The sequence below is a fragment of the Myiozetetes cayanensis genome, unplaced genomic scaffold (genome assembly GCF_022539395.1).
Source record: "Myiozetetes cayanensis isolate MyiCay16 unplaced genomic scaffold, myiCay2020 scf9, whole genome shotgun sequence".
In the NCBI taxonomy this organism is placed as follows: Eukaryota; Metazoa; Chordata; class Aves; order Passeriformes; family Tyrannidae; genus Myiozetetes; species Myiozetetes cayanensis.
The window spans coordinates 1,926,199-1,954,092 of NW_026088185.1; the positions used below are offsets into that span (position 1 = coordinate 1,926,199).

Consider the following 27,894-nt stretch of genomic DNA (forward strand, 5'->3'; position numbering starts at 1 on the left):
TTGAACTTGAACTGTGCTGTCTGCAAAAATAAACAAACCCTTTTCACCCTATCCTGAAAAAGCCTCTACATCCTGTAGTTTGTCTCATTTTATATTTTTTTAATTATTTTTAATGAGCAGCATTAACAGGCAGTGGGACCCACGTTCGCAGCCGGCACCATTGCTAACCAGGAAAAAACACACGGACACCAGCAGATTGTAAACCAACAGAGGATGATTTTCAGCAGGCCCTCCCAAAAGACAGACCATGGAGATGCTGTCCGTTGACTTGAGAGATTCCAGGGCAAAGCATTTACAAAGTAAATCACTCAGCAGGCAAAACACTGCTCTGAGGGAAAGGGAAGGGGAATGGAGAAACATGCAGGGCAGGGCACTCCATCAGGGCGTTTGGCTTCGTGTTTTGCTGATCAGTTCTGTGCAGGTGGGAGATGCCAAATGTTCAGTCAGAGTCAGAGCTGCTGCTTGAGCTGCTGCTTGAGCCACTGCAGTGCTGGAGGAGAGAAAACAACTTTTGGACACCAGCAAAAAGATCCCCTGTCACGGCATTCCTGAGAGGTGTTAGGGACCCTGTCGTGGGTGCCCCATAGTGGGAGAGGCTGGGGGGGGGGGGGCTTTCTTAACTTTTTTGAGGCTCTTTAGGTCAATAATGAAAATTCCAGAAGGGTCCTGCTCTCTGCCAGCAAGGAGAAACATCAGAGCAGATCACTTGCAGAGCTGCTACCCAGTGAGAGAGTTTGATTTGTTTGGGAGATGCTCTCACTCCAATCAATATTGGAACTGGGAGTGTGTTTAGCAGTCCCTCACTCAGACTTGCTCTGGATGGTGCCCATCCCTGTAATACCATCTTCTGCACAATCTACTCCCAGCACAGGGAATTGCTGCTTCTCTTTTACTTTTTTTTTTATGGGCATGGGTTTGGGGTGTTTTGGTTTTTTTTTTAAGAAGGAACTGAACAGTTCCTCTGGAAAGACACTGAGTGAATGTCCACTATAGAGGCATGACTCACTCTCAGATGAGCTGCATGGTGCCCCCTGAGCCACATCACTGCTTTGAATGGCTCCAAGGGATTTCATGGGTTGCTTTTCAAATTACTCACTGAATATGACTCATCCTTGACTCCCATTAACCTAACGGGAAGTTCCATAGCTAAAAAAAAGCCACTGAGGTTTTGGCAACCCCCTCTCACAGGGTGGGAGAGGAGAGCCCCAGCTGCACAGGCTGGATGCTGTGACGTGGGGAAGAGGATCTTACCTTGCCTCCGTGGTGCTTGGAGTGCTTCTTGTGGTGCTTCTTATGGTGCTTCTTGTGGTGCTTCTGATGGCAGTCAGGGGGGCACACCGGCATTCCCGGTGGTCCTGGATGGGGGTGCCCATGGGGATGGTGCCCCGATGGGGGGCACCCGTGGGGGTGATGCCCATGGGGGTGATGCCCATGGGGGTGATGCCCGTGGCCAGCTGGAGGCTGGCACGGGGGACAGACTGCAGGGCCACCAGGGCAGGGACCTGTGCCAGGACCAGGGTATCCCGGAGAGGCAGGAGGGCAAACGGCGATGCCACCAGGGTAGGGACCTGTGCCGGGACCTGGGTATCCAGGAGGGGCAGGAGGGCACACTGCAAGGTGTGGTCGTGGCATGCCTAGGAAGAAGAAAAGGACTGTGAGCAGGCAGGGACAGGCTCTCCCCAGACAGACAGTGCAGGGAGCTGGTGTACCCATGCACCCAAAGGGCCCCTCCCTGTCTGCCTCTCCCTCACAGATGACATCCCACGCCCCTCTGGTATGCAGGCAATCCCCTCCCAGCTGCCTGTGGCCATTGCCCTGAGCTCCTCTCTGAGCCCTGATGGCTGTGTGGTACCCACAGCCCTGTCTGGCCCCACGATCCCTCACCTTGGTTGGGGTCACACATCCTCAGTGGTCTCCGAGCTGCAAGGGAAGGACAAGCACCATCAGTCACCTCCTGCCACGTTGTGGGACCTGACTCCTCTGTCCCATAACATCTGTCCTGGGAGCAGAGACCACGCTCACTTCCCCAGGACTGCCATCCCATCCCCCTGCACACCCCGACAGCCCCCCTGTCCCTTTGGGGGACAGCACCGACCCCCAGAGCGACTGTCCCCACTACCGTGCACCCCCAATGCCCAGCCTGTGGTTTCCATCATTAATGGCAATAACAAACCAGGGTGCCCAGTTCATGTCTTCATGGACCACGAGGACTGGGGACACGTGTCTGGTGTCCCCACCACCCATGGGGACAGAGCGCCCTGACCCACGGGGGCCCCCAGTCCCGCTGCCCTGCACTCACCAAACCTGCCCAAAAGCTCCTGGCGACGCTGGCAGCGGTCTCGATCGCCGTCCTTGGCGCGGCTCTCCCGCGGTGCCGGGCACCTGTTAAATACCCGGTCCCTGCCCAGGTGAGGAGGGGTGGGGTGGGCAGAGGTGACACCGCCGAGCAGTGAAGCAGGCACCACCCTGCGCCAGGGCTGTCACCACGGGCACCCGAGAAAAGTCAACACGCCACTCCCCGCCGGGACAAAGGTCCCACAGGGCTTATAAAAACAGGCGGCGGAGGGCGGTGATTACAGCTCCCGGCGTCAGCTGATGGAGTGAGTCAGGCGGCCCCACCGTGAACCCGCGCTCAGTGCTCCCAGCACAGTGCCCAGGGACAGGGGAGACCCCTCCCCAGATGTGCTGGGGGACAGAGGGGTTCAGGGAGGAGGGCGGAGGAGACGATATCTGCCATCACACCCGGTCAGCAGGGACAGGAGGCAGGGCTGGCTGTCCTAATGTTCTGATCTTCCTCTTAGGGGATGTATGGGGAGGGAGTTTTTTCCCATCCCATCCCAACCCATCCCATTCCCATCTCCCTGCCAACACCCCTGATGGTACCTCGTGCTTGGCAGTGCTCCCTGTCGGCTGCTGCAGCACAGCCTCTCTCCTCAGAGGGCAGCAGGTGAGCCAGAGGCAGTGAAAGCTGGCATGGGGATGGGGGAGGGAATTTACCATTCCAGTTTGGCCACAAAACCTGCTCCCACTGACCTGGTGTTCCACAAGTGGCCTGGAGCAGCCACTGCTCCCAAAAACAAGCCAAATGCAAGCTGCAGGCAGCAGGATCACCCCGTCCAGGCAGGGATGGACACCCTGATACAAAGTAGGACGGGAGTCCCTACTCAAAGATAACGCTCCTGGGGGTGAAACAGAGACAGGGAGTCCAGACCCAGTGGACAGAACACCTGCATGGAGCAGCACCGCTGCATCAGCTCCATCAGGAAAAAAGTCCTGCTGCAGCCTCACAGGGGACACAGGACAAGACACGACTGCAGCCAGAGAGGGGCTGCAGGAATGAAATCCCACTGCCCCAACACGCACAGTGCACAACAGCTCTGCAAGAAGGACAGGCAAGGCTGCACTGGCAGCAAATCGGGGTGAGATGGGCTGTGCCAAACTCCGCTACAGCTGGGGACAGAGAGGCTGGAGAGCAGCCAGACAGAAAAGGATCTGGGAGTCTGGATTGACAGCAGCTGAATGTGAGCCAGCAGTGTGCCCAGGTGGCCGAGAAGGATCCTGGCCTGGATCAGGAAGAGTGTGGCAGCAGGAGCACGGAAGTGATTCTTCCCCTGGACTCAGTGCTGGTGAGGCCATCCCATGAGTGCTGTGTCCAGCTCTGGGCCCCTCAGGTCAGGAACGATGTCAAGAGCAACAGAAGCAGGTGCAGAGAAGAGCAATGAGGCTGGGGCAAGAAATGGAGCACAAGTCCTGTGAGGAGAGACTGATGGAGCTGGGCTTGTTTAGCCTGGAGAAGAGGAGGCTCAGGAGAGACCTCATCACTCTCTACAACTTCCTGACAGGAGGTCTGTAGCCAGGTAGGGGTTGGTCTCTTTTCCCAGGCAGCTCTCAGTAAGACAAGAGGGCATGGTCTCAAGCTCTGGCAGGGGAGGTTCAGGTTGGATATCAGGAAGAAATTCTTTGCAGAGAGGGTAATCAGGCACTGGATGGGCTGCCCAGGGAAGTGGTGGATTCTCCATCCCTGGAGGTTTTAAAGGACAGACTGGATGTAGCACTTAGTGCCATGCTCTAGTAACTGCAGTGGTGTTGGATCAAGGGCTGGACTTGATGATCTCAGAGGTCCTCTCCAACCTGGCTGATTCTGTGACTCGGGAGGTTCTCTCTGCCATGGTGAGATTTTTCCCAGCAATTCTTACCCTGGTGTCAAGGATAGCAGCCCACATAATTATGGTGTCTCCAGCCAGCCCTTCTACTATAGCTGGGAAAGCGAGAACTGTAAGGACTTTTACGGGCAGTGGGATCCACGTTCGCAGCCGGCACCATGGCCCAGGAAAAACCACACGGACACCAGCAGATTGTAAACCAGCACAGGATGATTTTCAGCAGGCCCTCCCAAAGGACAGACCATGGAGATGCTGTCCCTTGACTTGAGAGATTCCAGGACAAAGCATTTACAAAGTAAACACAAGAAAATCACTCAGCAGGCAAAACGCTGCTCTGAGGGAAAGGGGAAGGGAGTAGAGCTACGCGCAGGGAGTTCCCACAAGGTGTTTGGCTTCGTGGTTTGCCGAAGGTGGGAGATGCCAGATGTTCAGTCAGAGTCAGAGCCGCTGCTTGAGCCACCGCAGTGCTGGAGGAGAGAAAACAACTCTTGGGCACCAGCAAAAAGACCCTCTGTCACAGCATTCCTGAGAGGTGTTAGTGACCCTGTCGTGGGTGCACCATATTGTGGGAGGCCTGGGGGGGGCAGTTTCTTAATTTTTTGAGAGGCTCTCTAGGTCGATAAAGAAAATTCCAGAAGGGTCTTGCTCTCTGCCAGCAAGGAGAAACATCAGAGCAGATCACTTGCAGAGCTGCTACCCGATGAAAGGAGCTGATGGCTTGATTTGTTTGGGAAATGTGCCCGCCTCCAATGCTGGAACTGGGAGTGTGTTTAGCAGTCCCTCACTCAGACCTGCTCTGGATGGTGCCTATCTCTATAACAGCATCTTTCTGCACAATCTACTCCCAGCACAGGGAATTGCTGCTTCTCTTTTGGTTTTTTGTTTTTGTTTTTTTTTTCATTTCTTTGCTTTTTGAGTTTTGTTTTGGGTTTTGGTTTTGGGTTTGTTTTTTGGTTGGTTTGTTTGTTTGTTTTGTTTTTCTTTTTAAGAAGGAACTGAACAGTTCCTCTGGAAAAACACTGAGTGAATGTCCAGTATAGAGGCATGACTCACTCTCAGAAGAGCAGGACAAGCCCTGTGATTTAATGCACTTGCATGGTGCACCCTGGGCCACATCACTGCTTTAAATGACTTCAAGGAACTTCATGGGTTGCTTTTCAAATTACTCACTTAATATGGTTTCTTCTTGCCTATTTATTAATACAACAGGAGTTTCTACGTCTAAAAAAAAAAGCCACTGAGGTTTTGGCAGTCTGCTCCAGCCACCACAGGGTGGGAGAGGAGAGTCCCAGCTGTCCAGCCTGGATGCTGTGGTGTGGGGCAAGGGGGCCTGAAGGAAGGGCCTATTGCCACCTCACTCTTACCTTGTCTCCACGGTGCTTGGAGTGCTTCTAATGATGGTGCTTCTGATGGCAGTCAGGTGGTCCTGGATGGGGGTGCCCGTGGGGGTGATGCCCCGATGGGGGGTGCCCGTGGGGGTGATGCCCGTGGCCAGCTGGAGGTGGGCAGACTGCAGGGCCGCCAGGGCAGGGACCTGTGCCGGGACCAGGGTGTCCTGGACCAGGAGGGCACACTGGTGGTCGTGGCATGCCTAGGAAGAAGAAAAGGACTGTGAGCAGGCAGGGACAGGCTCTCCCCAGACAGACAGTGCAGGGAGCTGGTGTACCCATGCACCCAAAGGGCCCCTTCCTGTCTGCCTCTCCCTCACAGATGGCATCCCACACCCCTCTGGTATGCAGGCAATCCCCCCCAGGTGCCTGTGGCCATTGCCCTGAGCTCCTCTCGGAGCCCTGATGGCTGTGTGGTACCCACAGCCCTGTCTGGCCCCACCGTCCCTCACCTTTGTTGGGGTCACACATCCTCAGTGATCTCCGAGCTGCAAGGGAAGGACAAGCACCATCAGTCACCTCCTGCCACAGGGACGTCATTGCCTGACCCAGAGCTGGGACCTGACTCCTCTGTCCCACAACATCTGCCCTGGGAGCAGAGACCACACTCGCTTCCCCAGGACTGCCATCCCATCTCCCTGCACACCCCGACAGCCCCCCATCCCTCTGGGGGACAGCACCAACCTCATGGACCACAAGGATTGGGGACACGTGTCTGGTGCAGCACCACCCATGGGGACAGAGCGCCCTGACCCACGGGTGCCCCCAGTCCCGCTGCCCTGCACTCACCAAACCTGCCCAAAAGCTCCTGGCAACGCTGGCAGCGCTCCTGATCGCCGTCCTTGGCGCGGCTCTCCCGCGGTGCCGGGCACCTGTTAAATAGCAGGTCCCTGCCCCAGTGAGGAGGGGTGTGGTGGGGTGGGCAGAGGTGACACTGCCGAGCAGCGAAACCGGCACCACCTCGGCCACAGCCGTCAAGATGGGTACATAAAAAAAGTCAACACGCCACTCCCAGCCAGCACAAGGGTCCCACGTATAATGAAACATATCAAAATGTCCCACAGGGCCAATAAAACAGGTGATGGAGGGTGGTGATTACAGCTGATTGGAGTGAGTCAGGCAGCCCCACTGTGAACCCGCGGTCAGTGCTCCCAGCACAGTGCCCAGGGACAGGGGGGACCTTCCCACAGATGTGCTGTGGGACAGAGGGGTTCAGGGTAGGGACTGTGACTCCCTGTGACGCTGCTCAGGGTGCTGCTGCGGTGTGAGGTGGAGGAGATGACATCTGCCATCACACCCGGTCAGCAGGGACAGGACGCAGGGCTGGCTGTGCTAATCTTCAGATCTTCCTCTTAGGGGTTGTATGGGCAGGGAGTAGAGTTTTCCCCATCCCGTTCCCATCTCCCTGCTAACACCCCTGATGGTGCCTCGTGCTTGGCAGTGCTCCCTTCCCAAACAGTGCAACAGGCTGGGATTATCACACACCACCAAAAAGGCACCTTGCAGAAAGGGACTGGGCCAGGTCTTGCCCCAGGTTTAGGGTAGGAGGGTGTTTTCCTGAGTTTTCTGGGCGTAAAATACAGGAGTGTGCAGGGTCAGGAGGTGCCCACGCACAGCCATCCCCTCCTGGGCACTGCCAGTGGGTCCCAGCTGTCCCCTTTGTTAGGATCCCTGTGATCCCAGGCACTGCCAGCCCAGCCATCTCCTTCTGCCCCAGGGATGCCAAGAAGGGAGTCTGGAGTCTGAGCCCCAGAGAGTAAAAATCCCCCTCGGCCAGGGAAAGGCCAGCAGGGAATGTGACACTGGGATCTTCCCAAGCAGACCAGCCCTCCAGAGGCCAATCCCAAAAGAGCAGACACAGGGACGAGTGGGTTTTCCAGCTCTATTTGCCAGTGCAGAACTCCCAGACCACTTCCCACGCCCTCCTCAGGCCTCCCTCTTCTCCAGCAGTGCCAGCACGAGTGCTGAGCCTTGCTTTGCCTCTTCCAGCAGCCCGGAGACCTTCTGGGACATCTGTATGGGCAACAAGATGTGGCATTTACTGCTCAACAGGACACAGGAGCCACCCACCATCCACCCTGTGCAGAGGGAAGGAGTGCCTGGGCACGAGGGGTCCCAGGGGCTTTGTCTCTGTGCCACCTCAGCCCCACCACCACACACACAGCCCCTGGTTATTACCACAAGCTTGAACTTCTCATCCGTTATGTCCTTGAGGTTGATCATGACGTTGAAGTAAGCTCCAAACACGGCTGCTTCCAGCATTTTGGCTCCCACCTGGGAAGAGACGGGCTCGGGAGCAGCTCTCCTCCTGAACCAGCACCGCCACACAGGACTGCAGAAGGGCAGACCCCTCGCACTGCAGGACTCCTCCCCCACCCAACCTGTTGGTGTTCTTGGGAAGTGGCTCAAGCAGTGGGAAGCACTGCCACACACAGCAGGAAACTCCAGCAAGGGCTGGTGGAGGTCAACTCTCCTACAAGGAGCTTTTTTTTTTTTTTGCAAGCTGACAAACAGTGGGTGGAAACCACTAGAGATGCCCCCTCTGCAGGTCAGGACATGAGGACACCTTGCAGGGCAGGGGGTGAGCCTGGGGCCATACCTGGATGTCAGATTTGCAGGCCAGGTTGCAGTGTCGTGCCAGTTCCTTCAGAGCAGGCCAGAGCCCACTCACCTTCTCTGCCAGGGCATAGGGCACCCTCACGGCCGTCTTCAGCCCCTGCTGCATGGCAGCCACGCGTCTGGGAGGGGGAACAGCCCTGGGTCAGTGCTGGCTGCCCGTGCTCCCCCAGTCTGACAGTGCCCACCGGCCCAGCTCACCTCTCCCGCTCTTCAGGGGTGCTCTTGGGCAGCTTCATGGCTTCCTGTGGGCAAAGAAAAGCAGTTTTGCTGCTGGCACCAGGACCATGCCTTGCATCAGCAGCTCGGGCATGTCCCAGAGCTCCCGTGCTCTTGCAAACCTCCCCTCGGTGCTGATGCCCCTTCCCCTGGGCCTGGCTTTAGCATCCATGGAAGTGTTCAAAAACAACGAGCAGACGTGGCACTTTGCCACATGGTTTAGTGGCCACGGGTGTACTCAGTAGAAGGTTGGATTTGATGACCTTGGAGGTGTTTTCCAACCTTAATGATTTTATGATTGCAAGGTCACAGCCCTGCTGTTAAGGATGCCAGAGCGCAGCGATCCCAGCCCTCCTCCCAGCTGGAATGCACCCCACACAAACACTTCCCTGCAGGATGCCTCCCTCCGGTGGGATCTCACCATGTAGCTGCTGAAGGCACGGGAGTCAGCATCCACCATTGCCACCAGCTCCTCCATGGCCTGGTGGAAGGGGGGGATCAGCTTCCTCATGATGGGGTCCAGGTCCTCGAACTGCCGCTTGCCGTAGCTCATCAGCCCCACCATGCTGCCCAGCGCCGCTCCCTGCCAGGGCACGGGGGGGAAATCCTCCAGCAGGACGTAGTGCCCACCATGCTGGCCCCCTTCAGGGGCTCCACACACCAAAGTGGGCCCCCAGGGCTCCCCCTCGGCGTGAGGGACGTACCAGGGCGCCGGCAGCTGCAGACACGGAGCCTCCTCCTGGCGCCGCCGACCTGCCGCCGACTGCCCGCACGAAGGCGCCCAAAGGCTTGGCCACCAGCCCCCCGTCCACCTCTCCGGCCTCCACCAGGTACCTGCGGCACAGCAGCCCCGGGGTTTGCAGTCCCCAGGTGCAGGCACACCACCCTACCCAGACCCTCCTCTCCGACAGGTCGTCACTGACCCCACGAATGAGAAGGGGGCTAACCCAAAAAAAAAACCCAGCATGAGGAGAGAGGGCTGGGACACCCCCCTGCCCCATGGGGACAGCTGGGAGCACAATGTCCTGGTGGTGTGGGAGGCTGCTCTGGATCAGACAGGGTGGGCTCGTGCGAATGGAGTTCTGTGGGACAGAAACACCTGCAGCCATGTCCTAGTGGGGACAACAAGGACTTCACCTCGTGGGTGGATTTCCCTTCCTTTGGCCCCCTCAGACACGTGTGTCACACCGGCTGCTGCAGCACAGCCTCTCTCCTCAGAGGGTGGCAGGTGAGCCAGCGTCAGTGAAAGCTGGCACGGGGATGGGGGAGGGAATTCAACATTCAAATTTGCCCACAAAACCTGCTCAAGTGACCTGGAGTTCGCCCACTCCATGCTCACAACCAGCAGTGTTTGGGAGCAGGGACCAGGCCAGGCCTGCACAACACCCAGCAGAGATGTCCCCTGGGTGTGACCCAAAACAAGATGAAAGAGAGACACAGACAGCAGGATCCCCCCGTCCAGGCAGGGATGGGCACCGTGACATGAAGCAAGGCGGGGGTCCCTACTCGATGATGCGCTCCCGGGGGTGAAACGGAGACAGGGAGTCCAGGCCCAGCCGACTGACCACCTGCAAGGAGCGGCACCGCTGCGTCAGCCCCGGCGCGACAAACCCTGCCACGGCCTCCTTCCCTACTGCTAATTAACCACGGGTGAGTCAGCAGTAGGACAGAGTTATTTTGGCCACCACCCAGGGAGAAGACAGCTGGCACCACCGCCCTGTGTCCCATCCCAGACGTGGGGGAGGCATGGGGTCACCTACATGACTGGAAACTGTACTGGTTAATCATTAGCTTGCTCTTATCTAGCACGTTCCCCACAGGCTGGAAAAGTCCCTCCCTCCCACAGTGGAACAGCAGAGCCCCATCCCCTCGTTTCCTGCTTACAACTGTCCTGGGACAGCTTCCCATAATGCCACACACTGTCCTTGAGCTCTGGGGACACCTCTTTCCCCTCCTTGGTCTCCAGGTAGGCAAGATGGGCAGCTGCTCCCCACACTCTGTCCTCATGGGCTGGGGTCCCTGCTCCCTGAGCATTTCAGCATCCTCAGAACAGTAAAGCAACTTGTCCCACTCACTGTCACCCCACATAACCCTCCCTGAAGACCAGAGTCAAGCCTGGGGCCTGAATGGTCCCAAATCTCTGCTCAGTGCCGCTTTGGGAGGCTGGGGGAGCGGATGTGTCTCTCTCATGATTCCACCCATGTGTTGATACCAGGAGTCATCACATTACCAGCCTGATCTTCTGCTCTTCTTCCAGGATGAAGAGTTTGTCCTTCTTGATGTAAAACTCAGCTGCGTCCAGCATGGCCTTCTTGGGAATGAGTCCCACCAGCTGGGACCCCACCACGGGAAGATTCAATGCCTGCAGAGAACATAAGAAATGTGACCATCCCCAGAGCCTCGCTGCCACTACCACCCCAGCCTGGTGGTCCTCAACCCGGTTCCCAGGACACGGGAAGCTCATGGAAAAGCCTTCAACGGAGGAGCTGGGGGCTAGCAGCAAATTGCTGAGCTTTTGGGGTTTTTTTGTGCCATTCAGCATGAGATAAAGCAGATCCTGACCTGGGGACAGGGAGAAAAACTTGGAGGGAGACATCCTCTGTGAAGCCCCCACCGGAACAGGTGCCCCACGCCACCCACCTCCGCGTCCCGGCAGACCTCCTCGTAGACGGCGTGGAGCGGCGTGGCCTCAAAGTCCAGCAGGTTCGTGGAGACCTGGGCTATATTCTCCTCCTCCAAATACCAGCCGATGCCCTGCACCTTCTTCAAGCGCCCGGGCTGCCAACAACTGCCGCGTTCAGGGCACGGCCCAGGAGGCAGAGGGGCCATGGGGGGCTGCTCCTGGCGTGCCGCTGGCACACGGGTACCTGGTCGGGGCCGCGGCCCTGCTCGCGGATGTTGAGGGCGATGCGGTGAGCCAGCTCCTTGGTGCACAGCAGGTTGATGTTGTAGGCGATGAGGAAGGTCCGGGCGCCCGTCACCGTGGCCCCCCAGCGGGGGACGAAGGTTGGGGGCCCAAAATCAGGAGCCCACTCAGGTTTGGCAAGCTGGGGAGGAGTGGAGGAGGGTGTGTGGGCTGGCACCACCGAGCAGCACGAGGTACCCGTCCAGGGACGGCCTCTCCCTCCCCAGGTGGAACCTGCCATGACCGTGCCGCCAGCTCCTCTTGGTGCAAAGGGACTATGCCAGCCCCCAGCACCCTCCCTGAAGCCAGGGGCGTACAGCTCAGCTCTGCCCAACCTGTGCCACCCAACCAGGTGCTACCACGGCTCACCTTCTCGGGGAGCGCCTCGTACTCCCCGGCACGGATGGAAGGCAGGGCTTTCCTGCTCTCCTCCCGCGCCGCCGCTCCGTACAGGTAAACTGCAAGACAGAGCCGGGGCTGAGCACCTGCCAGGCTGGGGCTGGCCCTTCCTCCAGCCCCTGGAATCGGGCAGGATGGGGTGGAATGAGGAGAGGTTCCAGCCCCTGCTCACCAGGTACCCCCAGCTCCTCTGCCAGGCGCTGCCCGAAGATGTGGGCGCAGGTGACGCACTCCTCCATGCTGACGTTCATCACCGGCACGAAGGGGCAGACGTCCAGGGCCCCCATCCGAGGGTGTTCACCTGGTGGCAGGGCAGATACGGGGATGGGAGTTGGGAAGAGTGAACAGACGAGGAGGGAGAATGGTCCTTTCCCAGACTATTACAGACTGGACACCATTGCTGTGAGGACATTGCAGAATAACCTGAGTCAGAAGGGACCCACGAGGATCATCAAATCCACCCAACAACGCCAACATGCGCCTGAGAGCATCATCCAAACACTCCCTGAACTCTGGCAAGCTTGGGGCTATGACCACGGCCCTGAGGAGCCTGTTCCAGTACCCAACCACCCTCTGGAAAAGCTGTGTTTGTGGCAGTAATGTCTATCCAGCCCAGGGACAGGGGGCACTCAGCCTTTCTGGACTGGGAGGATGAGCAAGAGCTTTGCTCCCACCACCACCTATCCCAGCAGCACTTCTGACTGCAGGTGAGGCGATGTGCCACGCGTGGCCACCATCAGCTGGGATGCCCCGTGCCAGAGCAGCTCCTGCACTGCCCCCCAGCTCACCTGTGTGTCGGCTCATGTCGATGAGCTGCCCGGCCACCCGGGCTGCGCTCAGCGCCCCTTCCACGACCGCCTCGGGGGACCCCACGAAGGTGTAGACGGTGCGGTTGGTGGAGGCACCCGCATCCACGTCCAGCAGCACGCAGCCCGGTGTCCGGGAGATGGCCTGGCCCAGCGCATCGATCACCTGCCGGACAGCGGCTGAGCTGGCTGGGTCCCCGCCACAGCCACGGTCTTTCGAGGGAGGGGACATCCCTTCTCAGCTCTCCCCACTGGCGCAGGGTTTGAGGATGATCAGTGGGGACGCAGCCCTGCGCTGCAGAGGGTGCAGTATCCAAAGGCATGAGCGAGCATCCCACCCAGGGGTTTTGGGGTACCCCCATGTCCCAGCGAGCCCCAAACTCGCTGTGGTGGGGGAGAGACACCTGGCTGCTGCTGCATGTCAGAGAGCAGCATCACAAACCACTGTTCCTGAGGATGCAGTCCCCGGCCAGCTTCCAAACAGATTTGGTTCTGCGAAGCCTGGTCCCTGGGGGAAGCTGTGTTTTTACAGCCATTTTGGGTTTGCTGAACTCCCCTGTCCCTGGCAGGGCCAAAGTTCAGCCTAGGGTGGATGTCCAGGACAGATTCCATTAACCTGGACAGCACAACAACTGCAAGTGATATTTCTCTATGGGGGTGTTCCAGACCACCCCGAAACCTGGTGCTACAGCAACCTGCAGGCAGTGGAGGGAGGTCTGAGTCCCCACTTCTCACTGAGGCCCCAAAAGGAAGCGAAAGCTGCCTTTAGGCATTTTTTGCACCGGCCAGGCAGTGAGAGGTGCACAACACTTCAAAGGAGGCACGGCAGAGGCTGGCAGTGGGTACCGCTCTGCGAAGGGAAAACCTGGCCATCAGCACCCCAGGATGACCCACCCCTCAGAGCTTCCACGCACTCCCTCACCTCTTTGTTATTCCCCTCTGAGAAGTTGGGTACGCACTCCACCAGCTTGGCCATGGTCCCAGGATCTGCCTGCACCCCGCAGCCCCCGGCTCAGCTCTGCGCACCCTGTGGGTTTCCTGCCCTTTCCTGTCCCACTGCAGAGCAAAAGCCTCTCGGCACCAGACCTGTAGCCTCTTTCCCAAGCCGGGGTTTCTCATTAACTGCATTGATCTGTGGTCAGGGGACAGAAATGGGCTTGGATAAACACCGTGGTACTGGCCCGGCTGTGCCTGGAGCAGCTCCAGGCACAAGGGCTTTGCGTGAGCACCAGGGCCAGCCGACAGCACTAATTACTCACTTGCACCAATTGACAAGAAGGTGATGCCACATGAAGAAAAAGATCTGCTGAATTCAGCGACACGCTGTGGCTATCGGATGGGACAGGCACTGCAACGGGAGCACCAACACTTGCGGCAAACGGAGACCTCTTTGCGGAACCCGCGGGACTCCCGGTCTGGGCACCGGGCAATGCCTATTGCTGTTAGCAGGATTCGAACTCGCGCAGGGAATCCTTATGGGATGTCGAATCCAACGCCTTCATTCCTCGGCCATCTCAACCCCTTGTTCCCCCTCGGAGGAGGTGGGACACCACCCCCAGGCCCGGCCAGCCCCGCTGTCCCCGTGTCCCCGCTGTCCCGGCGAGCGCGGCTGTGCCCGCGGTGTCCCCGCACACACGCAGGGGGGCAAGAACAACTCCGCATCCCGGCTCGTTGGTCTAGGGGTATGATTCTCGCTTAGGGTGCGAGAGGTCCCGGGTTCAAATCCCGGACGAGCCCTCCTTTTGCGGTGCCCACCGCCCGCAGCGGCCCCTCAGCCCTGGGGCACCCGCGGGGGAATCACCCGCGATCGCGTCCCACTCGCCAGCTCTGCCCGGGGCTCCAGCCACGAAACCGCAGCTCTTCCCCCTCTTCCCACTCCCTTTAAAGCCCGCTGGCACCCGAGGGACACCCACAGCCTGCAAAGCCCTGAACCCCCTTTCCCAACCCTGGGGACGGCACCGAAATGGGAATTTTCTCGGCCTGGGGGAACGCCGCGGCACAGCCCGTGCCGGGGGGGGATGGAGCTCAGCAGGAGAGCGCTTGCTTTGCATGCAAGAGGCCCTGGGATCAACCCCCAGCATCTCCAGGTCCTTTTGCCTCCCCGGAGAGCCCTCCCCGCTGGCTGTGGGGCTGCCCCAGCCCCCCAGAACGCCCAGAACGATCCCAGCGCTGCCTGCGGGCACGGCCAGCCTGGCATTGCCTGCTGGCCCCCCAAGGCAGGCAGCGAGGAAAAGCCCGTGGCCATTTCCCTCCCTGCCGTGCCCGGGTGCCGCGGAGGCACCTGCTGTCCCTCCCGGAGGGCTCGGGGTGTCCCTTGGCATGGACACGGGTGGGTGCCGGGGGGGCAGAGTGGGCGGGAGCCAAAAGGAGGGCTCGTCCGGGATTTGAACCCCCGCACGGAGCGGGTCCCGAGCGCTCCCCAGCGAGCCCTGCCAGCCCCGGGAGCCGAGCCGAGCCGAGCCCCGACCGCCACCGCAGCCCCCCAGCCCCTCCCGCCGGACCCCGCACAGCTCCGGGGACTGCCGGTCCCAACGCGTCCTCCGGGAAAACCGGGAGAGACTGGGATGGCTTAAAATGGAGGATGGGAGGGGGGGGGGCGGTAAAACCCGGACTGGATTTCGGCCGGAGTACGGAATGGGGGAAAACCCGGACTGGATTTCTCCTGGAGTACGGAATGGGGGAAAACCCGGACTGGATTTCTCCCGGAGTACGGAATGGGGGAAAACCCGGACTGGATCTCGGCCGGAGTACGGAATGGGGGAAAACCCAGACTGGATTTTCTCCTGGAGTACGGAACGGGGGAAAACCCGGACTGCATTTTTCCCGGAGTACGGAATGGGGGGAAATAGGCAGCCCCTTAGAAGTAGCAAGGGGGGTGGTGGAGTGCAGCCTGTGACTGTCTGGTTTGGAGCGCTGGGAGCAGAGCAGGGGCAGCGCTGGGAGTGAGGGGACTCGACCAGCCCTTGCACAGGGCGGGAGCCAAAAGGAGGGCTCGTCCGGGATTTGAACCCGGGACCTCTCGCACCCTAAGCGAGAATCATACCCCTAGACCAACGAGCCGGAGTGAGCGCTCATTCCCGCCCCCGCTCTGTGCCCCCCACCCCCCGGGACGCTTCCCAGGAAAACGGCACTGGGAGCACAGCGGGACACGCGGCACGGCCAACCCCGCACCCGCACACGGCCCCGCAGCGCTTCCCGCACTCGCTATCCCTGACACACACACGGTGCCGGGGGGAGATGTTGACGCTGACACCTCACGCCCACCCGCGGCTGCTGCTTCACAGAGCGACCCCAGCCCAGTGGGGACCCCACTTGGCCCCCCGCACATCCCACTCTCACCCAGTCACAACACGGTTTCTTCACCTGCTCGACCCCAGGTTTCCCCTTGCAACGTGTCAGACGTCAGGATCCTTAAAGCAATTAAATCACGGCGCAGTAACAAAGAGATAGCTCGAGCTGCTGCGCCTGGGGAGGCACCCCGAACCAAGGAATCCCCAACCCCAGTGCCCCAGGATCCCCTCCCTGCTTGAGCACAGGGGGATGTAGCTCAGCGGGAGAGCGCTTGCTTTGCATGCAAGAGGCCCTGGGATCAACCCCCAGCATCTCCATGTCTTTTTGCCTCTCCAGAGACCCCCTCCCTGCTGGCTGTGGGGCTGCGGGAGATGCCCAGAACAGCCCTGGGGCTACCTCCTGGCACCCCAAGGCCGTGTAGAAATTCCCACCGCTCTTTCTCGCCACTGCAGGGCAAGGGAGACCTCTGTTTTCCTTTCCCACAGGGCTCAGGATGAACACAGGTGCTAGGGAGAGCAGCCGGGGAGGAGGAGGGTGGTTGGTGCCCAAAAACACATCTGCAAGCAGGACAAAAGAGCCGGGGTGCACTGCTCCCCCAGGGATGTCGTACAGGGCGATGGAGGGAATCCACGCAGCAAACCGGGAAAATGTTGCCCCTCTGTACCTTTTTCCTCACCTCTCCCGGGTCTGCAAAACCCGAAGACGCTGTGAGCAGGATTCGAACCTGCGCAGGGAACCCCTATTGGATTTCGAGTCCAACGCCTTCACCTCTCGGCCATCACAGCCCTATTCCAACATTTTTAGGGGGGGGCACAGCACCCCCCGGCCCCGCTGTCCCCCGTGTGCCCGCTATCCCGGCGAGCGGGGCAGTGTCGGGGCAGCGCCCCCGGGGCAGCCCCCGGGCCGAGGGTCCCCGCTCTGCTCCCCCGGCCCCACCGAGCGGGCCCCGGGCCGGGGGTCCCCGGGGAGCAGCGCCCGCCCAGGGGGGGGAGCGTGGGGGACACAGCGCACCCCGGCTCGTTGGTCTAGGGGTATGATTCTCGCTTAGGGTGCGAGAGGTCCCGGGTTCAAATCCCGGACGAGCCCTCCTTTTGGGGCTCCCACCAGTGATGGGGGGACGCTGCCTGGCACGGGTGGCACACGGGACACTGGCACGGCTCAGCCGTGGCCAGGGCTGGTCCCCTCCTGGGTGGGGAAGGGGCTGTCGGGGCAGCGGGGACGGCAGAGCGAGGGGTCCCTGCTGCCATCGCGGCCACGCGCGGGCAGCACTGCCACGGTGCGGGGAATCCCCCTCGGGAAAGCCTTCCCGATGTACAAGTGGAGCTTATCATCGCTGGCCCCTGGAGGAATTGGGTTGGGGCTGGGGGGGGGGGCAAAACCCAAAAAAAAAGAAAAAATTCCTACCTGGAGATGCTGGGGATTGAACCCAGGACCTCTTACATGCGAAGCAAGCGCTCTCCCACTGAGCTACATCCCCTTCCCGATTACCCCTGAAAGGGGACACGTCCTCGGTTACACTGCAGGAGTCACGCCCACTCTTGCCAAAAGAACCCCCGTCTGCTGAAGGACCACCCCACGGGGCAGCCGGGGGATATGAGGGCGGCTCCTCCCACACCTGGTCATCGGAGAGCAGCGGGGGCGGAGTCCCCGAAGGAGGGGCTGGCCCGAAAGCAGGGGCTGTCTCCAAAGCCGGGGCTTTATCCAAAGTAAAGGTTGCCCCCAAAAGGAGGGGTTGTGTCCAAAGGATGGGTTGTATCCAAAGGAGCGCTTATCCAGGGGTTGAACTCGGGATCTCTTGCACCCAAAAATGAGAAACCTATCCCTACACCCCACAAGCTGGTGTAGTGCACTCCTTTTTCATCCCCAGCCCCTCTATCCCCCACATTTTGGATTTAGGGGTACAGCCGAGGTTGAGGTTTCCCACAGCTCACCCACAGCCTCGAGGAAGCGTTTCCACACGAGCCATGCCAGGAGGCAGCCCCAGGGCTGTTCGGGGGGGCTGTGGCAGCCCCGCAGCCAGCAGGGAGGGGTCTGAGGGCAGCAAAAAGACATGGAGATGCTGGGGGTTGATCCCAGGGCCTCTTGCATGCAAAGCAAGCGCTCTCCCGCTGAGCTACATCCCCTCTGCTCCAGCATCGCTTCGCTGCTGTGCCAGGATGGGAACTCCCTCCATCCAAACCCCCTGAGCTGACTGAGGTGACGTGGGAGGATAAATTCAGCCACAGCCTCGCTGGGCTGAGGGAAGGGGGCAGGGGAAACGCTGCACCCCGTGATTGCCACATCTCATAATCCCCCTGTGGACACCCAGGTCCTTCAGCCCCGCACACCCCGCACTGACAGCAGCCACGTCACCCTCCTCCTCTCTGGGAAACGTGCAGACACCTCTCAGGAAACATGAATTAGCAGCCCTGGACTGTCTGGCTGAACAATTCTTGAGTTTAAAACTCAAATTTCCTCATAGGTCCCCTGTAAACTGTTGGGATTTGGGCTCTGCTTTCACTGCTCTTATCCCTGACTCTCCCCAGGGGCTGCCATCGACAGCAAAAGCTCGGAGGGCAAGAGGGTGCAGGACAGCTTGGAGCAGTGTCTGTTGATGATTTGGGCTCAGGGTGGGACATGGAGCCAGCAGGGCTGCCGGCTCACTGGGGTGCAAGCCTGGTGAGCCCCGTTCCCTCAGGGAGCACCGGGAGGGCCAGACCGGGATGCCAGTGCCTTTTGATTTGCCTGCTTCTTCCCCCGTGACTCACACATGTGGGCAGCCTGTTATTTTCCTGCTTTATTGGATTTCCAGCCCTGGGGGAGAGCTGGAGCCCTTGTCAGAGCTATTCCTGTCTGACTCCCCAGGCATGGCGGGATCCGTGGGGGCCTGGGGTGGGATGTCCTCAGTGGTGCCTTCACCTCCCTCTTATCCTGGCCATGCAAACACTTTCTCTTCCCTTCCTAAAGCTGAAGAGCAGCTGTCCTCTCTGTTTTGGTGGGAAATCGCATTGCAAGACTTTGGTGGGTGAGGAAGGATATATTTCACAGCAAGAGAGTGGTTTGGTTCAGAAGGTATCTACCTACAAGACCATCTCGGTCCAACCCCCTGCCATGGACAGGGACACCTCCCACTAGGCCAAGTTGCTCCAAGCCCCACATGACCTGTCCTCAAACACTCCCAGGGATGTGTCCTGGGAGTGTTCCAGGACATCTCCACCTGCTGTGCCTGCAGGCTCCCAGCTCCAGGGGCTCTGTGTCTCACCTGCCTGGCTCCGGGACGTGTGTCCCCAAGTGCTCTGGCCAGCAGTGCTTGCCCCAGCAAGGAGGATGCTGCCTGTTGATGCCAGCCCACCCTGCCAGCATTGCCCTCCTCTCAGGGCATGGGTGCTGGTCTGGGATACACCTTTTGCAACCCAGCAAAGGCACAGCTGGTGGATCTGGCTCTTTGTCCTCTCCCACTGCTGTGAGACACCACGACTTTTATCTTCTCGTCTGGGTGTGGTGGCAGAGAAGCCGTGGGTTGATGTGCTGGGGTGACCCATCTATGACCCAGCCACCACCAACTCTTCTGTCCCTATCACTAGCACCATGCTGCCTGGGATTTCCATGGAATCACAGGACATCCTGAGTTGGAAGGGACCCATGAGGACCCTCAAGTCCAACTCCTGGCTCAGCACAGGACAACCTCTAGAATCCCACCATGTGCCTGAGAGTGTTGTCCAAACACTCCTGGAGCTCTGGCATCCTTGGGACTGTGCCCACTGCCCTGGGGAGCCTGTTCAGCGCCCAACAATCCTCTGGGGGAAGAACCTTTCCCTGAGATCCAACTTAAACCTCCCCTGACAAAGTCTCCGCTCTGGATGGGACCACTCACCTGCTATTCACACCAATCTTCCCTTTTCCATAACAGCTCCCTGTGATTCTCCACTTGCTCCTCCTCAAACCACGACTTCCCCTCCTCCTTCCCACCTCATCCATGGCCAGGGTGGGGAGATTCCCATCCTTCAGGATCAGGAGGATACTGATTGACCGCAGGGTGTCCTCTGAGGTCATGAAGGAACTGAGGAAAGGTGGGAGGAGAGCAGGAGACATAAAATTCACCAGGCATGGCCAGAGAGCTGCACCTGGGCTACACTCCAGGCTCTCCTCAGAAATGCTTCTGCTTTTGCTGCTTTTGAAAGCCATAAGGAAGGCAAGGCTGGGGCCAAATCCCAGCTGTTTCCCTCCACGTGTGCCCTTCCACCCGCTAAGCGTTATTTTCCAGCCCAGTCTCAGTATCTACCTCCCTGTTTCTCACCGGGGCCTTTGGCTGCAGGAACCTGTATTTTAGGGCCTGATCAGCAGGTCTGTGTGGTCCTGCCCTGGGCAAATGCTAGGGGTGAGGGGGGGAATAGAAGGTGAACTCAGGCACAGCTCCCAGCTGGAGTCAAGGCACCCATGGGAGACAGAGCCCCTGGAACAGGGAGCCCTGCAGGGCACCAAGGTCCTCCCTTCCCCAGCTGGCTGCACTAAAGCATCACAATTTCCAAGTCAAATCAAACCAAGGAGCTGCGTGGATTTTCAGACACACTGGATTTTCAGGGAAAAAAAAAATTAAAATCTGTATAACCTCACCAGTGGAGTCACTCATTGAAAAGCTGAATGACTGCACATAAAAATGCCATTATTCTCTCCAGCTGCTCCATCCAGGACATCCATCCCATGCAGCAGGCTGGTGGAAGGCAGATGCACAAGCCCCAGAGGCTTGCAGCTTCCCATCAAAGCTTTTGATGGAATTCCAACACTTTTCCTCTTTTTTCTTTTTTTTTTTTTTTTCCAGAATTTTGAATCCAATCTCTGCAGACAATTTCCAGAGCTGGGATAAAACTACCTGAGCAGCCTTTGGAAGAGGGATGTGAAAACACACCTCTCTTCTCCCAGAGCTCTTGTCTGCTGAGCAATTGCCATGCAGATTTTCTCCAAATTGGGAGCATTTCTGCAAAATTTCCCAAGCCATAAAACCAGCTGAGTTGGTCAAAGGGTCTTGAAGATCAACATGCTTTCGAGCCAGGCATAATTCCTCGCTATAAACACTCATCAGCTTTATGCAAATCCTCCTATTCTTCCTTCCATCAGTGGAAAAAGTTCTGCCTGATGAGACATGGCATCTCAAAAAGAGGCTTTACTTGATGCCTGACAGCCCTGTACAGAGTGGTCCTTTCTGGGTCTTGCATAAAGGGGGTTACAGCTCTCCCCCTGTCACTTCACTGTCACCCATTAAACATCAGGTGAGCTGGGTGTAGGATGCCCATCCGAATGAGCACCTCCTACTTCTCCCTTTTTTCCCCTGACCCCACCTCCACTCTCCTTAGCTCTGCAAAAAAAAAAAAATTAAAAAAAAAAAAAAAGTCACTGCAAAATGCAGGGCAAATGCCATTTTGAATTGTCAAACCTTCGTGTTCCCAGCTCCTCAGGAGAACAGGCACTAAGTCCGCTCCTGCAGGAGGTGATTCCTGAGGAATTCCTCGCCTCCAAGCAGGTGCTCGCCGTGGGGCAGGAGAGGTTTCCAGGCTGAGAGAGCTGCCCTCGGGCTGGTCGTGGCAAACCACACACTCCTGCCAGCACGGTGAAGAGCTGGGCAGCAGAAACCCCCATTTCATACAAAAAAAAAAAAAAAAAGAACCCTTCCCACCAGCAACAAGTTGCCCCCAGGGCAATTCATCCCTCGAGACCCCAGGACAAGGAACACCAGAAGACTCAGCCTGTGATGTAGCGTGACTTTAATGAGAAGGAGAGTAAATCAGTTCAGAGTGTTAAGAAATGTTTCCAGCGCTCAGTAAAGAAATGGATAAACCCCCTTCCAGGGCAAGCCAAATCCCTCAAAGGTGTTCCTCCTCCCCACCACCCCGTGATTATTATGTGCCACCTACAGCCTGCTACAAGTGTTTGTGCCCAGCCAGCAGCAAATGCTGCGGAGAACAGTGGAAATATAAAGCAAGACTTTCGCAAGAGAAAGGTTTACAGAGGCACGGTGTGGAGTTAGAAGCTCGCAGGGCTCTCTTCCTCCTGGGGGAACTGCGGGAAACCCAGGGGCACCTCCTCAGTCCTCTTCCCCAAGCCTTCGGTCCTTGTGCTTCGCTTGTCCGTCCCGACGCGGGAGGAGGAGGAGGAGGACGAAGAGGTGACCGCCGGGGGCCACCTCTACAGCCCGCTGCCCAGGCACAGCAACGCCGCCTTGCCGAGCCCGCGGGCCCCGCCGGAGCACACGGGGATGCCGCAGCAGCGCAGGTAGCTCCCCACGGCCGCCGACGCCGTGGAGCCCACGGCGGTGCTCTGCGGGTACGAGCTGAGGATGGGCCCGGGCAGGGTGACCACCACGGTGGGCGGCTGGATGATGGCCGTGGAGTCCCCGCAGCGCCGCAGGCAGGGCTGGTTGCAGCTGGTGGCCAGCGGCCGGGGGCCGCAGGAGGAGGGCAGGCACAGCTCGTAGCAGGACATGGCTCGGCGGGGACGGGCACCTGAAAGCCGGAGCCCGGGTTAGAAAGGCAAGGCAGAGGCTTGTACCGCCCCTGCTGAGCCCTCTCGCAGCGGCTCCCGTTGTAGGAGGTGCGGGAGAGAGAGACAGGGAGTGAGTTTGGATGGTTTGGAAACGCCAAAGAAAGGCTTTCCAAGCGGGCAGGAGGCGGCTTCGCCCCCACCGCCCTCCCTCCCCCCAAAAACCGCTCGGGAGAAGGGGAGGAGTTTGGTTTGAGCTGCAGGTCTGGGGAAGCTGGAGGCACCCGGGGGCTGAGAACAGAGAGCAGACCCTCTCCCGCTCCAAGCTGAGAGCCTTCAGCAAGCGAGATGCTCACTAAGATGCATCTACTTGTAGCAAAGCCCACTTTAAATCAATACAGCGTGAGCTGAGCTATCCCATCCCATCCCTTTAATGCCCTTCCATAAACAGGGGCACATCAACCCTTGCAGCCTGGGCACGCCCTATTCTATTTTTTTCTTTTTTTTCCTCTCCTTCAGCAAGGAAAATCACGCAGGATGCAACTGGCTGCGTGGTTGCAGACCGTGCAAGCACTTCATCCCACAACCCCTTGTAGTCCTCGTTTTAGGGCAGAGAGACGCCCTTCCCCGATGCCCTCTGCAGGTGGAAGGGAGGCAGGTAACAAACCCTGAACTCCTGGAGAGGACCGGGCAAGAGCCTGGTGTGGAGGAGAGGGAGCCCGCCTCAACTTACCCAGGTGGAGACGGCAGCGGTGGCAGCTGGGAGCGAGTGGTGGGGCCGGGCACTGTCCCCACAGTTTTATAGGGTGGCCCGGCCCCCCCGGGGAGCGGGTGTGTATACTTTCCACCTGAAACTTCCCAACAACCAGCAGTTTTCTCCTGGAAAGCTCCCCTGACTGATTAAACAGTTCCCTCTTTCATCTGTCGTGTTTTGTTTCCATGTAATACTCCCTGAGTAAGATTAAAATGATTCGGGCTACAGGCATTAATTACCTTCCTTCCTAGGGCCAAAGGACATTTTAGGTCTTTGTGCCACCAGGCAGGAGAGTGTTTCAGCAGAATTTAGGGCAGGCACATCCCCACCTTCCTCTCAGCACGACCAATTCGGTTCCCTGGTGCGCCCGAGGTGAGACCTGGGATGTAAACGGAACATGAGGAACATCCACTGGGGGTTAAATCCTGCAGGCTCGTCGATGGCAGGAAAACCGAGGGGCTGCAGGGGTGAGAGTGCTGGATTTACTGATGAGGACACAGGGACACGCATTAGCCCAGCATGAGCAAGTCCTTCTGGTTCTGGACCCACTTAGAGGGCTTCCCTTCCCCAAAAGTGACCAATTTTGTGCAGGGAGCCGACTTCCAAGAGCCCTTCCATCCCCGTCCTTTGGATGCGCCAGAAGGTCACAGCTCTGCTTCCTCCTGATGGAGGGACATCATCCAGACACAGCTGATTACAGGCTGTGACACAGGGTCGCCCTGCTGGAACCCTGTGAGCTGCTCAACAGCCCCAAAAACATCCCAAACCTGCACTTAAACGTGAATCACCTGCACGGCGGGGACAGGGAGTCCCTGACGTGGTCCCAAGCAGGGGGGGATGAGCCATCGAGCTCTGAGGGCAAGGAAAGTTTGGAAAAAGGCTTTTCATTTCGCCCCAGCAGAGCCCAGGGGAAGGCACAGACATCTTCTGCCCTGGAATAAACCCTGGCAGTGCTGGGACACATGTACTGTCAGCATCCCGTTAAAGATGTGCCCCGTGGGGTTTAGGGGGGGTCATTTTAGTTCTTAGGATGACTTGGCCGTGGTTGATCACACTGAATGACCCCCAGTGACTCCACCGTGCCCTGCCTGCCAGGGTAAAAAAAATCCTTTCTGAGGGGCTGGGATCAAACTCAGCTTGTTTTTAATGTCATTCTGGAAGGGCAAAAAAGGAAATCAGCTTTTCTGAGGTGCGGCAGGTGACACAGGCTTCAGAGGGAAGTAATCTGTCATCTCCCGGAGTTAGTGGGAGGCTGTGGGTTCACCATAGTCTCCTGAATGCTGAGCAGGGAAAGATGAGGTTTTATTTACTGTTTATTTATCCATTATTAAGCTTTACCTTGCTGCTTCTTGCACCACTGTGAATAATAAACTGATGCCATGAGAGCACTTTGGACCCACAACCTGAGAATTAAACCCTTCTTCTACCAGCCAGGGTTTCTTCCCCTTCACTAATCAGTTTACATCTCCTTTATTTATTTATTTGTGTGTGTGTGTTTGTGTGCCTGTGTGCACTTTCATGATCCCAGGAAAACAACCCTTCCTGGGTGACTCCCTTCCAGGCTTCCAGGCACAGGCTGGGATCTTCTGAATTGCAGACTCTCTGGGTGTCTTGGTCTTGCAATCCAGTTTAAATACTTGAGGTTCTGCTCCCACTGGAACATCATGTCCCAGAATAATATCCAGAGGTGTAGTGATGCCTGGAATAAATGCTATGTGGCACTTGGAGAGGGAATGTGGTGTTGAATGTGAGCAGATCCATGGACTGAAACAAAGTCCTTTTCCTGGAAAAGGGGACAGGGGAAACAAGGCACGTGTCAGGAATTTATAAATAATCAGATTTGTGTGGAGAATGAGACTGAAAAGCAAGGAAAACCACAGGGAAAAGAGCAGATGTTTGGGAGATAAACTAGGACTGGTTTTTTCCAACCCCTATTCATTTCAGAGAATGAGCACTTTCTGCTCGAGGTGTGGCTTTCTCTGGAGGAACCTCAAACCTGAGAAAATGTCACCAAACCAAACACCTCAGACCCATTTTCTTACCATCTGCATGGATTCAGGATGTGTGGCCACCTCAGCCCTGCCTCTCCCTGCAGGCGAGGACACTTTAAGGTAAGAAGCATGACCCAGGACCAGTAATAATCCCCGTGTTTCCTTTCCATCACCATCACCATCACCATCACCCAGCATCCCTTTGCAACTCCAGTTTGCCCTCTTTGCATTTTGATTTCCAGCCACCCGAGGGCTGGGTGTCTGTGAGGCTGGATGGAGGGCGGGAGCTTGCCCCTGCACCAAAATTTCTCCTGAAAGCCACAGACAAGGGCACATTTTGGAGTAGCAACAGACCTGCTGCATCCTATCTCCAAGGAGCATCTGCATCCGGGGCGCTCACCCCTGGCAGCAGGACGTGCAGGGACCACTCCCAGATGGCTGATGGACGAGTGGGACACCCCAGTGCCAGGAGGCAGCATCCTGAGCCAGACAGAGCCAGGCACAGAGCGTCCTGGCCGCCTGTGTCCTTCTCAGGGCAGCCTCGGGGTGCTCCAGGGCCACCCTGTGCAGCCCAGGGAGCAGAGCCCAGCCGGTGCCAGCGGGGAGAGCCAGGCTCTGGCTGCCAGGCTGTGTCCTGGGGCTGCAGATGAGCCGGTTTTGTGCCGCCACACCATCCCTGTAATTGCTGGATCCCTGGGTGGGCTGATGCTCCGGGTCCCTTCCTGTGACAGCAACCCCCGTGCCGTGCCTGCACCCACCACCCTGGCCCATTTCACCACCTCCAGCTGCAAGCTGGTCCTTCCCCAGGGCTGCACCCCAACCCATGCCTTTTCCCTAGCAAATCTCCCACATTCCCCTTTCAAGGCACCTGCCTGTCCAGGCAAGGAGATCCCTCTTTTCCCCAGGGTGGCAGAGCTGGCCGAGCACCACGGCGTCTCCCGGCAGCAGAACGGGATGGGCCCGGTGTTTCCTTGCTGCCTGATCCTGCTTTCTGGCTTGGGAGAAGCTGCTGGAGGGGAAGCAGCTCCCTGCTGGTCCCCACATCTCCCCGAGGCACGGGAGGGAAATGTGGTGGCAGCAAAGCCCGCTCTGCCAGGTGCGGGGCTTCCTTCTCTGCAAGACCTCCGGGATCCCAGAGGTGGCTTTAATCCTTTTCCCTCTTCATCTTGCCACAGCTCAGCCTCTTCTCTCTGCAGGAATCCCCGGTGCGAGCACCGCTGCGGACACAGGAGGGAGCTGCCAGCACGTTTTGCAGAGCAAAACGCAGAAAGGGCACCGCACCAAAAACTCCCGCAAGCGTGGGGCGGTTCGGAGAGACGCGACGAGGGTGGGATTCGAACCCACGCGTGCAGAGCACAATGGATTAGCAGTCCATCGCCTTAACCACTCGGCCACCTCGTCTCTCGCACCCGCCGCTTTGGGCAGCTTTTTTTTTCCCCCTTTTTTTTTGACCCCCTCCCCAGACTCCAAAGCTGCGGCTGCTCCTCCTCCAGGGTGTCCCCTGGGGGAGGGGGACACAGCCCTGGCAGCCCCGGTCACAGCAGGGCAGGGAAGCGAGCAGCTGTTTGGGACCCGTTTGCCCCTCTCCACGTTCCCTTCTGCGTTCAGAGGGGCAACGCGGCGTTTATTTTGGCCACAAAAGCGTGTGCACCTGTCGCCTCCATCACTCACCCAGCGTCTCTCCAGAGGGTTTTCCTACGGGATTCAGCACCAGTTGTGCAAAAGAACAGGGAAGGCGGTGAGGGTGCAGGCACAATGGAATGTACCTGTTTTATTTCCTGAACTCCCGGGGTTCTGGAGACAGTTTGGGCTCTCTCTGCACTGGGAGCTTCCAAGGGAGAGGAAGCAGAAGGCAACTTCTCACCCCCGGAGTGAGGTCGCCTGGGACAGAGGGTGGGGATCACCAGTGCTCAGGGCAGGGCAAAGCCCCCCAGAGTGCCCCCAGTTTGGGACAGGGAGGGAAAAATAACCACTCAGGCGCAGGCACCACTGGGAGTCGAACCCAGGATCTCCTGTTTACTAGACAGGCGCTCTGACCAGCTGAGCCATGGTGCCCACATGGTCCTCTGGTGTTGGGGTGTCCCTGAAATCACCGCAGCTCTGCCCATGCCCTCTGCCCCCAGGCCCAGGGTTGAGGTGCCCCACCTGCCAGCCCATTTCTACCTCGTGCTGGGAGCACCCCCAGTGCTGACTCCGAGCCCCGAGCACAGGGAACCAAATAGAGCCAGTAAATACCACGGGCTGGGTTGCGGAGAGCCCAGACCCTACAGGAACATGCTCTGCTCTCCCCTTGCCCAGCAGAGCCATGAAAGCTCCTCCGGCACAGCCTGCCCTGAGGGGATTGAATCAATCTTGACACTGGGTGCAACACAACCACCATCTCGAGGACAACCACCACGAACCATGACCACCAGCAGCAGCACCACTACAACCACCACAAGCATCACTACGACCAGCATCACTATGACGATCACCACCACCACCAGGACCACCACCACCCCCACAACCACCATGACCACCACCACCACCACCATTAAAACACAACAACCACCACCAACACCATTAAACCACAACAACCACCACCACCACGACCTCCACCACCACCACCACCACGACCACGACAACGACCATGACCACAACCACCACCACCACCGCCACGACAACCACGACCACCATGACCACCACCACCACCATGACCACCAAGACCACCACGACCACCATCACGACCTCCATGACCACCACCACGACCAACACTACCACCACGACCATGACAACCACCACCACCACGACCACAATGACCACCACCACCACCACCACGACCACCATCACCACGACCACCACGTCCACCACCACCACCACCACCAGTATACCACAACCACCACCACCACCACCACCACTACCACGACCAC

At 58.4% G+C, this 27,894-nt stretch overlaps 3 protein-coding genes and 9 non-coding genes across 13 annotated transcripts; 3 read left to right on the forward strand and 9 right to left on the reverse strand.

Annotated features, from left to right (window-relative positions):
• Window positions 1–54: 54 nt before the first annotated feature.
• LOC126652756 (protein pygopus-like) lies at window positions 55–6,091 on the reverse strand. Its single transcript, XM_050339864.1, has 6 exons — window positions 6,071–6,091; window positions 5,528–5,754; window positions 2,300–2,466; window positions 1,885–1,920; window positions 1,252–1,634; window positions 55–490 (listed from the first exon to the last, which is right to left on the reverse strand). The coding sequence occupies exons 1-6, from the start codon at window positions 6,089–6,091 to the stop codon at window positions 440–442; spliced, it is 885 nt and encodes a 294-aa protein (XP_050195821.1). The 3' UTR covers window positions 55–439.
• A 1,328-nt stretch (window positions 6,092–7,419) lies between these two features.
• On the reverse strand, window positions 7,420–14,026 carry FTCD (formimidoyltransferase cyclodeaminase). Of its 2 annotated transcripts, XM_050339367.1 has the most exons (14): window positions 13,419–14,026; window positions 12,479–12,662; window positions 11,863–11,991; window positions 11,661–11,749; window positions 11,254–11,433; window positions 11,027–11,164; window positions 10,617–10,748; window positions 9,893–9,954; window positions 9,091–9,220; window positions 8,808–8,969; window positions 8,369–8,412; window positions 8,151–8,289; window positions 7,730–7,825; window positions 7,420–7,564 (listed from the first exon to the last, which is right to left on the reverse strand). In XM_050339367.1, the coding sequence occupies exons 1-14, from the start codon at window positions 13,470–13,472 to the stop codon at window positions 7,478–7,480; spliced, it is 1,626 nt and encodes a 541-aa protein (XP_050195324.1). In that variant the 5' UTR covers window positions 13,473–14,026; the 3' UTR covers window positions 7,420–7,477. The 2 variants fall into 2 exon arrangements, with proteins under 2 accessions (XP_050195324.1, XP_050195325.1); XM_050339368.1 differs by lacking the exon at window positions 13,419–14,026 and having other exon boundaries at window positions 11,863–12,090; window positions 12,479–12,589.
• A 135-nt stretch (window positions 14,027–14,161) lies between these two features.
• Window positions 14,162–14,233, forward strand: TRNAP-AGG (transfer RNA proline (anticodon AGG)). Its single transcript has one exon. It is a non-coding gene; the product is annotated as a tRNA-Pro (tRNA).
• A 1,251-nt stretch (window positions 14,234–15,484) lies between these two features.
• TRNAP-AGG (transfer RNA proline (anticodon AGG)) lies at window positions 15,485–15,556 on the reverse strand. Its single transcript has one exon. It is a non-coding gene; the product is annotated as a tRNA-Pro (tRNA).
• A 476-nt stretch (window positions 15,557–16,032) lies between these two features.
• On the forward strand, window positions 16,033–16,104 carry TRNAA-UGC (transfer RNA alanine (anticodon UGC)). Its single transcript has one exon. It is a non-coding gene; the product is annotated as a tRNA-Ala (tRNA).
• A 386-nt stretch (window positions 16,105–16,490) lies between these two features.
• On the reverse strand, window positions 16,491–16,572 carry TRNAS-CGA (transfer RNA serine (anticodon CGA)). Its single transcript has one exon. It is a non-coding gene; the product is annotated as a tRNA-Ser (tRNA).
• Window positions 16,573–16,801: 229 nt separating this feature from the next.
• TRNAP-AGG (transfer RNA proline (anticodon AGG)) lies at window positions 16,802–16,873 on the forward strand. The gene has a single exon. It is a non-coding gene; the product is annotated as a tRNA-Pro (tRNA).
• Window positions 16,874–17,192: 319 nt separating this feature from the next.
• On the reverse strand, window positions 17,193–17,264 carry TRNAA-CGC (transfer RNA alanine (anticodon CGC)). The gene has a single exon. It is a non-coding gene; the product is annotated as a tRNA-Ala (tRNA).
• A 574-nt stretch (window positions 17,265–17,838) lies between these two features.
• Window positions 17,839–17,910, reverse strand: TRNAA-UGC (transfer RNA alanine (anticodon UGC)). Its single transcript has one exon. It is a non-coding gene; the product is annotated as a tRNA-Ala (tRNA).
• A 4,036-nt stretch (window positions 17,911–21,946) lies between these two features.
• Window positions 21,947–22,243, reverse strand: LOC126652555 (beta-keratin-related protein-like). Its single transcript, XM_050339411.1, has one exon. It carries the CDS (start codon window positions 22,241–22,243, stop codon window positions 21,947–21,949), a length of 297 nt encoding a protein of 98 aa, XP_050195368.1.
• Window positions 22,244–26,304: 4,061 nt separating this feature from the next.
• TRNAS-GCU (transfer RNA serine (anticodon GCU)) lies at window positions 26,305–26,386 on the reverse strand. The gene has a single exon. It is a non-coding gene; the product is annotated as a tRNA-Ser (tRNA).
• A 580-nt stretch (window positions 26,387–26,966) lies between these two features.
• Window positions 26,967–27,040, reverse strand: TRNAT-AGU (transfer RNA threonine (anticodon AGU)). Its single transcript has one exon. It is a non-coding gene; the product is annotated as a tRNA-Thr (tRNA).
• Window positions 27,041–27,894: the final 854 nt, after the last annotated feature.